Raw genomic sequence first — 10,148 nt, forward strand, 5'->3', positions numbered from 1 at the left:
AAGATCTAACTACATGCTGAATAAAAGATATACAACTAAGTCCTCAATTAATATCATTGATAGGTTCTTAGTAATTGCAACTTTAAACAATGCACAGTATAACAAAGCCAATTTTAGAATAGGTTAGTTGATATATACAAGAGTTAACTTCCTATCACATACAGTATATAGTTTCACTTAAATTGGCAGTTTCCAAGAAACTACAAACAACAGTCAGTGAGGACTTACTATACTATGTAAATAGTAAGCACAAGAAAGTTTCAAAGCTTCAAAGCAAAGAATATCACAGAGATAAAGGATATTTCATAACAATAAAAGAATCAATTCATCAAAAAGATATATCATAAATATGAATGCTTTAAAATACATGAAACAAAATTTTAAAAATAGACAATTCCAGAATCATAGTTGAAGATTTTAGTATTCCTCTCTGATAGAACTAAACTAAAGAAAAAAGATCAGGAGAGAACACAGATGATATGGACAACACCATCAAGAATATACATTCTTTTCAAGTGCACATGGTATATTCACCAAGATAAACCATATGCTGGGCTGTAAAACAAATCCTAACAAATTTAAATGCATTAAAATTATATACAGTATGTCTTTGACTATTAGTGATCAACAGAACAAGACAAGGCCTTATCTGACAAGGCCTTATCTGCTCTTACTTCTATTCAATAATGTGCCAGTGCTAGCCATTGCAAGAAAGCAAAAAAAGGGGTAGGGGGAGGAAAGCATAAAGGGAAGAAATAAAACTGTCTCTGTTTGCACACGATATTAATACAAATCTTAAAAGAAGCTACAAAAACTGCTCGAACTAATAAGTAATACAAAGTTAAAGTATATATAAGTAAATTGTATTCCTGTATATTAGTAGCAATTGGGAGATAAATGTTTTAATTCCATTTATGTCAAAATATGTAAAATACTTATGAATAAATTTAACAAGACACGCAAAGCCTCTATACTGAAAACTACAAAATATTTTTTAAAACCTAGATAAAATTAAGATATATACGATGCTCATAATATCAGAAGTTTTTACATGACTAATATCTCACTTTTTCCCAAAGTGATATCTAGATAAAGTACAATCACAATAAAACTGCAGTTGACTTTTTATAGAAATTTATAAGCTGATTTCAAAATCTGTATGCAAATGCAAAGAACCTGGAATAGCCAAACCAATTTAAAAAACAAATGAAAATAAAAAACTGGGAGACTCTCACTACTATAAGGTTACAGTAATCAAAAGTATGTATTGGCATTTGGATGGGCTTTTAGATCAATGAAAAAGGATACAGAGGCCAGAAATAGATTCATTAATTTTTATTTTTTTAGTAGAGACAAGGTTTCACCATGTTGGCCAGGCTGCTCCCAAACTCCTGGCCTCAAGTGATCTGCCCGCCTCAGCCTCCCAAAGTGCTGGGATTACAGGCATCAGCCACTGTGCCCAGCCTAACCAAATCTTTTAACTTCTCTAAGCCTTGATTTTCTAACCTGTGAACTAGAAAATAATACCTACTTCTCAGGTTTGTTGTGAGGCTTAGTGATAGCACATATTTTTTAAAGTACCTACACCTGGCATACAGCACCTGGCTCAAAAAAACAGCTTAGGATTCCAGTTTCAATTTCACAGCCTGGACAACATAGGGAGACCCCGTCCATTAAAGAAAAAAAAAAAAAAAAACTTTTCAAATTAGCCAGGTATGGTGGCATGTGCCTGCAGTCCCAGCTACTAGGGAGGACTGCTTAAACCTGGGAAGTCAAGGTTCCAGTGAGCCATAACAGCATGACTGCACTCGAGCCTAGGTGACAGAGAGACCCTGTCTCAAAAAAAGCCAATTTCAATTTCACTTATTTCCATTAACACTGATTTTATACACTATTCCGAAGACTTTACTTTGGAGTATATTGTGCTCTACCAAGTTCCTTACCTACAGTAAGCATTCAACAAATATGCACTGAATGGATACATGAAAAAATGTCATAGGAATGCAAAAGTATTTGGTGGTAGATATGTGAACTTTTACAGACACACACAGACACACAGTCACATGCTGCATAACAATGTTTGGGTCAATGAGGGATGGCATATTTGAAGGTGGTCGCATAAAATTGTAATAGAGCTAAAAAACCCTATTGACTAATGATGTAGCAGCTGTAACATTGAAGCATAATTAGTTATGTGTTTGTAGCGATGTTGGTGTTAACAATTCTACCGCACTGCTAGCCATATACAAATCTAGCATATACAATTATGTACAGTATATAATACTATATTTTTAACTTTTATTATAGACTAAAGGATACATGCACAGGTTTGTTACAAGGGTAAACTGCATGATGCTGAGGCCTAGGGTTCCAACGATCCCATCACTCAGGCAATAAGCATAGTTTCCAACTTGCGGTTGTTCAGGCCATGCCCATCTTCCTCTCTCCCCCATCCAGTGATCCCCATTGTCTATTGTTCCCATCTTTATGTTCATGTATATTCAGTGTTAAGCTCCCACTTGTGAGAACATGCTGTACTCGGTTTTCTGTTCTTGTTGTTATGACACTTAGGATAATGGCCTCTACTCCATTCATGTTGCTACAAAGGACATGATTTTGTTCTTTTTTATACTGTACAGTATTCCATGGTGTATATGTACCACATATTCTTTATCCAATTCACTGCTCGTGGGCACTTAGGTTACTTCCATGTCCTTGCTATTGTGAACAGTGCTGCAGTGAACATACAGGGACATGTGTCTTTTTGGGAGAATGACTTATTTTCCTTTGGGTATACATTCATCAGTGGGATTTCTGGGTTGAATGGTAGTTCCATTTTAAGTTCTTTGAGAAATCTCCCAACTGCCTTCCACAGTGGCTGAATTAGCTTGCATTCCCACCAACAGTGTGTAAGCATTCCTTTGTCTCTGCAGCCTCACCAACTTCTATTGTTTGACTTTTTAATAACTGACATGAGAGGGTATCTCATTGTGGTTTTGATTTGCATTTATCTCATGATTAGTGATGTTGAGCACTTTGTCATGTTTGTTGGTCACTTGTATGTTTTCTTTTGAGAAGTGTCTGTTCATGTTATTTTCCCAATTTTAATTGGATTTTTTTGGTGTTTGCTGGTTAAGTTCCCTACAGGGGAACTTATTCTGGATATTAGACCTTTGCCAGAAGCATAGTTTGTAAGTATTTTCTCCTGTTCTGTAGCCTGTCTACTCTTGGTAATGTTTTTTTTTTTTTTTTTTTTTTTTTTTTTTTTTCAGTTCCCTCTCAGGATGTGTCTGTTGGTCATTTCTTTTGCTGTGCAGAAGCTCTTTAATAAATTCCCACTTGTCAATTTTTGGTTTTGTTGCAATTGCTTTGGGGGACTTAGCCATAAATTATTTGCCAAAGCCTATGTCAAAAAGGGTATTTCCTAGGTTTTCTTTGAGGATTTTTATAGTTCGAGATCTTACATTTAAATCTTTAATCTATCTTGAGTTAATTTTCATATATAGTAAGAGACACGGGTCCATTTTCAATCTTCTGCATATGGCTAGACAGTTATCCAAGCACCACTTATTGAATTAATAGTGCCTTTCCCACTGCTTACTGTGCAGCTTTTGTTGAAGATGAGATCATTGCAGATGTGCAGGTTTTATTTCTGTGTTCTCTATTCTGTTCCCCTGGTCTGTGAGTCTGTTTTTGTACCAGGCTGTTTTGATTACTTTAGTCTTATAGTATAGTTTGAAGTCTGGCAACATGATGTCTCCAGCTTTGTTTGAGTACATAATACTTGATAATGATCATAAGTAACTACGTTACTGGTTTATACACTGTACTTTTTCTTTTTTTTTGAGACAGGGTCTCACCTTCAGAGCCCAGGCTAGAGTAGAGTAGCTTGATCACAGCTCCCTGTAACCTCCCAGACTCAGGTAATCCTCCCACCTCAGCCTCCCGAGTAGCTGGGACTACACTGCCACCACACCCAGCTCATGTTTTTCGTAATTTTTTGTAGAGACAGGATTTCATCATGTTGCCCAGGCTGGTCTTGAACTTCGGGGCTCAAGCCACCTGCCTGCCTCAGTCTCCTATAGTAATAGCATTGCCAAAATGAGCCACTGCACCTAGCCTCTTTCTATTTTTTTTTTTTTTTTAAAAAGTGAACCATAAAGCAGCCTCAGTCAGATCCTTCAGGAAATAATCCAGAAGAAGGCATTGTTATTATAAGAGATGAAAGCTCCATGTGTGCTACTGCCTCTAAGACCTTTAAGTGGGACAAGATGTGGAGGTGGAAGATGATGATATTGAAGATCCTGACCCTGTGTAGGCCTAGGCTAATGTGTGTGTTTGTGTCTTCATTTTTAACAAAAAAAAGTTTAAAAAGTAAAAAACAACAAATCTTAAAAATAGAAAAACACTCATAGAATAAGAATACAAAGAAAGAAAAATTTTTGTACAACTGTATAATGCATTTGTGTTTAAGGTAAGTGTTACTACAAAAGCTTCAAAGAGTTTTTAAAAATTTTAAGTTTATCAAGTAAAAATATTACAGTTAGAAGGAATAAAATCTAGTATTTGGTGGCACAAAAGGGAGACTATAGTTAACAATAATTTAATGAACGTTTCAAAAAAACCAAGTGTGGAATTAGAATGTTCCTAATAGAAAGAAATGATAAATGCTTGATGTGATAGATATCCCAATTACCTTGATGTCATTACACATTGTACGCCTGGTTCAAAATATCACATGTACCCCATAAATATGTACTATATGTATCCAAAATAAGTAAAAATAAAAAATTTTAAAAATAAGTAAAGAGAATTTTTTTTAAAAGTTACAGTAAGCTAAGGTTAATTTATTATTAAAGAAAAAATTTTTCTATAAATTTAGTATTGCCTAAGTGTACAGTGTTTATAAAGTCTACAGTAGTATACAGTAATGTCTTAGGTCTTCACTTACCACTTGCTGAATGCCTCACAGAGAGCAACTTCCAGTCCTGCCCCCTTCATTCTTGGTAAGTACCTCATACAGGTATACCATTTTTTATCTTTCATACCATATTTTTATCATACCTTTTCTGTTTAGATGTGTTTAGATATACAAATACCTACCATTACGTTAAAATTGCCTACAACATTCACTACAGTAACATGTTGTAAAGATTTGCAGCCTAGGAGAAATAGGCTATACCATATAGCCTAGGTGTGTAGTATGCTATATCATCTAGATTTGTGCAAGTGCACTTGATAACATTCATACAATGATGAAATGACACATTTCTTAGAACATATCCCCATCGTTAAGCAACACATGACTATATACATAAACACAAACCATCATAATGAATCAATGATCAATCTCACTTGACCCAGCTGTTGAAAATTCATACAGTCATCTAGTATGTTTTATCTATTATGTGCTAGGTGCTTGGGACACAAGAGCACTCAAACAAGACAAAAATCTCTGGCATTTTATATACTTTGAAGGGTGGGAAGAAAAGCCAAGGGGAGGGGGAATAAACATAATGATCAAGTAAATTATAAAACATGTTAGAAGGTGATAAATGTTGTAGAAAAAAGTAAAGAAGGAGGTGTTGCAATTTTAAGCAAGGTAGTCCTCAGGAGAAGGAAACATTGAGAAAATACTTTGAGCAAAGTAGTTAGCCACCTAAGAAAAATCATTCCAGGTAGTGATAAAAGCTAGTGTTAAACCAGACCATACTTGACTTGCTCAAGCATAGAATGAGCAAGGGAGATAATAGCAAGAGATGAAATCAAAGCAATCTGGAAAGGAGGAAAGGCACACCTTGGAGGGCCTTATAGACCATTTCGAGGAGTCAATGCAAGGTCTTGAACAAAGTAGAAACATAATTTGATTTTAGCTATAAAAGTAAAAAAAAAATGTTTCATGGAAGGTGTTTCAAGGCATATACTCAAAATGAGAAAAATCCCCCCTGAATATCATGAATATCTTATTTATAACTTATCTTTAATCAAAGCCTCCTTTGTTCTATTTCTAACTACTTCATTCTTAAAGGGGTACTTTCCAATATCCTGGAATTTGTTAGTTCACGCAAATGTACTTCGTCACTCATACTGCCTTTCACAACCTTCTTTTTTTTTTTTTTTTTTTTTTTTTTTTTTTTTTTTTTTTTTTTTTTTTTTTGAGACAAGAGTCTGGCTCTGTCACCCAGGTTGGAGTGCAGTGGTGTGATCTCAGTTCACACCAACCTCTGCCTCCCAGGTTCAAGTGATTCTTGTGCCTCAGCCTCTCAAGTAGCTGGGATTATACGGTAGGTATGTACCATCATGTCCAGCTAGTTTTTGCATTTTTAATACAGATGGGGTTTCACCATGTTGCCCAGGCTGGTCTTGAACTTCTGAGCTCAGGCAATCTGCCCGCCTCGGCCTCCTAAAGCGCTAGGATTACAGGCATGAGCCACCTCGCCCAGCCTCAACCTTCATTTTTAATCCATATATAATCTATTTTTGAACCAATTTAAATTAGAAAGTGAGCTTATTTTTATATTAAGTCTTTCCTCATCTTGCTTATTATAGCCAACATTCTCTAAGTCTTTTCCTTCTTGAATTATGAGAACAGTAGCTATATTTCTCTTCTTCATTTTTAAGTGTATCAGAAATATATCTGTGACTTTTTTAAGACTGAGTCTTGGTCAGGCGCAGTGGCTCATGACTGCAATCCCAGCACTATGAAGGCCAAGGCGTGTGGATCACCTGAGGTCAGGAGTTTGAGACCAGCCTGGCCAACATGGTGAAACTCCACACCTCTAAAAATAAAAAAATTAGCCAGGCGTAGTGACAGGCACCTGTAATCTCTGCTACTCGGGAGGCTGAGTCAGAAGAACTGCTTGAACCTGGCAGGCGGAGGCTGCAGTGAGCCGAGACCATGCCATTGCATTCCAGCCTGGATGACAAGGGCGAAACTCCATCTCAAAAAAAAAAACAGATTGAGTCCAGCCAAGCACAGTGGCTCATTATGTAATCCCTGCCCCTTAGGAGACCAAGGAAGAAAGATCACTTGAGGCAAAAATTAAGACCAGCCTGGGCAACATAGCAAGATCCCATCTCTACAAAAATAAAAATACTGGCTGGGTGTGGTGGTTCACATCTGTAATCCCAGCACTTCTGGAGACCAAGGTACAAGGACTGCTTGAGCCCAGAAGTTCAAGACCAGCCTAGGCAACATAGTGAGATGAGACCCTGTCTCTACAAAAAATTTTAAAAATTAACAGGGCACAGTGGCAGATGCCTGTAGTCCTAACTACTCAGGAGGTTGAGATGGAAGGGTCACTTGAGCCCAACGCACCACTGTATTCTAGCCTGGGTGACAGAACAAGACCCTGTCTCAAAAAAAAAAAAAAAAATACAAAAATTAGCCAGGCATGATAGCACACACCTGCAGTACCAACCATTAATATGAGAGAGGCTGAAGTGGAAGGATCGCTTGAGCCCAAGAAGTAGGCTACAGTGAGCTCTGACTACACCATTGCACTCCAGCCTGGGTGACAAGAAAGAGAATCTGTCTCTTAAAAAAATTAATAAATAAGAATGAGTCAGTGTCTTCAGAGAACAGATTTTCTTAAATAGATGCAAAAGGCAGTCTGCATCACACAATGGGTTATTTCTCTAATCGTTCTCTTATTTTTATCTGTAATTAAGCGCAACTCTCATTTTTTTAAAGCAACTCAAAGGACTTTATGATAATGTATTGATTTGTTCCCATAAACTTGACATTTTACTATCAAAACTATGTATATAAACTGAAATCTGGATGTCACAGTCATTAATGAAAAAGCCAAGAGCCTATATCACCAATTCGTTTCCATCCAGAGATGTCTATTCCGATGTAGTTTTCACTTCATAAATATATACTCTACCCACAAGTCTACTGTAATCTAGAGGTCTTTGTTTGGTTTTGTTTTCTAAGGAGAGAAACCCACAGAGAAGGAAAACATATGTTTTAAACTACATTTGAGAGAGCAGACTTTTTAAAAGAATAAAATTTGCTAGTTCTCTTCCCATTATCATTACTATTTATTTTTTCAGCTATATTCCATCCACATTTAAAGTCCCCAAAATGTTCTTAAAAAGAAAGTTGGTAAGATCTAAGGATAAACATGTAGGTCTCAGTATAATTTATATCAACTTACTATGACATCTTCAGCCATTCATCACCTTCTGGTTTCCAATCTCCTTTTACCAACCTCTCAAAATTCGTTATAATGGCACCACCTGCACCTAAAAATACAAAAATAAAACAAAAATAGCCAAATTTTCTTGAAAAAAATATTTAAAAAGAACCATAATTCTATCACCTGATAAAAAATTCCAAGAGGATTTCCAAAATATAATTCTTGGGAAGCAGAAGAAAGCTGCCTCGTATATTTAGGGTACTAAAACAACTGCAATTCCTCTCTTTCACCAGCATGGCAACTGTCTATTGTACTCTAATTAAGGTTAAAATTGGGACCTCAGGCACAAAGGTATGGCTAGAGGTTCATTTTAGAACTGAAAAATAAAATCTTCTGCTTTATCATTTCCTTTCCTGATATGACTGGTTTTAGGTGCAGTATATTGTAAAAGGGGGTTAGAGAAATTTGTTAAATTCCTACATACAAAACAAAAAGGCAAGTGATGCAAAGTTCAGTGATTGACCCATAGTCAATCATATTTACTATTTCTCATAATTCTGAAAGAAAAAAAAAAAACACAGAAAAGAGCAGTATTTTTTATTCACATGTGCCACATAATTTCTTATGTAAACTTATTTATTTACAGTGGCACTATATCTTAATTAACTATAAATCTTTCTGGTTCTGGGGATCTTAATCCAACCAATTATAAAAATTTTCTATTATAAGACAGGCTCAAAATAATGGCTTATGACTAGTACTAGTTTTGAATTAACTTTACTAGCCAATAGAAACAAGGTTTTTACTTTCCAGAAGTCTGTTATTAAAATATTATTTATGTAACTAGAGAACTGTTCAGTAATGTTATTAATAATATACCAATAAGAGAGTATTTATGAACACATATTGTTAATATTACCTCGGGCCCATCCAATAGCTATCATGACTATCCAGCCATTTTTGTAATAGCTATTAGCATGTGTGACTCCACTAACTATTTTCCAAGTTCTGGTCACCTCCTTCATTCCTGAAGCCAGTAGTTGAACAGGTAGATGTGAATACCCCTGGGAAACTAGGTCATGTGGACAAAAAAATGTAATATACCTGAAAATAAAATGTGAACATTTTAATATATGAATGGAGTCAGAAGAACAGAAATTACAATCCAATCTAACAGCAATAACAATTTGGCAAAACACAACAAATGGAACTTTCCATATAAACATTTAACTTGAATTTAATAAAACCACTGCTTGGGTAGGGAGTTAGTTTTTCAAATCACATGAAACATATGTCATTTGCCAAAAAGTCATGATCAGAGGAGAATGTGAATTTTGGACTTCTGAATACTTTATAGATATATGAAATATTTAGTGAGTTCTTAATTTGTGCCTATATCATTCTAGAAGTTAAATGCTGAATCCAGTAACCAAACAAATGTATAATCATTCCAAGGATAGGGACTCCTACACAATGTCTTTGTCCTCTGGGAAAATTAGAGAAAGGCCCTTTGGTAACAGCAAGGACTACAATTCAACCCCAACTAACATATTCACCTGTGCCCCATTGTGCAGCTCATAAACTGCAATCTATACAAAGATATATGACGGCTCATAAGGAGGCAGATCCGTATTATGAAAAAATATATTTCCATACAGCTGAAAGAATTTGAAGCTTGTTCTTTAATTTAGTTCACTAAGTTTAAGTTTTAACCAAATTAAATTGTGATTAAAAATAATTCATCCCATCTCTGGTAAATTATTTTTTTAAACTTAATTTGTTTTAAGCATCTGTTCAAACACTAGCAGTAAGATCTACTGGAAAACATACTGCTTTTTTTGTTCCATTCCCAAAATACTCTGGCAGACAATTTTGTGCTTAAAGTAGAACATATCTTCTTTCTAATGGGGTGATATAAAACTCATGGCATGAAAGAATATATCTCTTGGCCGGGCACGGTGGCTCAAGCCTGTAATCCCAGCACTTTGAGAGGCCGAGGCGGGT

The 10,148-nt window shown here is 35.6% G+C and overlaps 1 protein-coding gene and 1 pseudogene across 1 annotated transcript in view; one reads left to right on the forward strand and one right to left on the reverse strand.

The window, feature by feature from the left end:
* TMEM38B (transmembrane protein 38B) overlaps window positions 1-10,148 on the reverse strand; it is a 59,149-nt gene that overhangs the window by 28,144 nt on the left and 20,857 nt on the right. Inside the window, exons 3-4 of the mRNA XM_017527738.2 lie at window positions 9,064-9,248; window positions 8,163-8,250 (exon numbers count right to left, since the gene is read on the reverse strand). Coding sequence (XP_017383227.1) covers window positions 8,163-8,250; window positions 9,064-9,248 — 273 coding nt within the window. The remainder of the gene's footprint in view (window positions 1-8,162; window positions 8,251-9,063; window positions 9,249-10,148) is intronic.
* LOC108303782 overlaps window positions 9,618-10,148 on the forward strand; it is a 12,258-nt pseudogene continuing 11,727 nt past the window's right edge.

This window comes from Cebus imitator, unplaced genomic scaffold (assembly GCF_001604975.1).
Source record: "Cebus imitator isolate Cc_AM_T3 unplaced genomic scaffold, Cebus_imitator-1.0 Scaffold51, whole genome shotgun sequence".
NCBI classification, from domain to species: Eukaryota; Metazoa; Chordata; class Mammalia; order Primates; family Cebidae; genus Cebus; species Cebus imitator.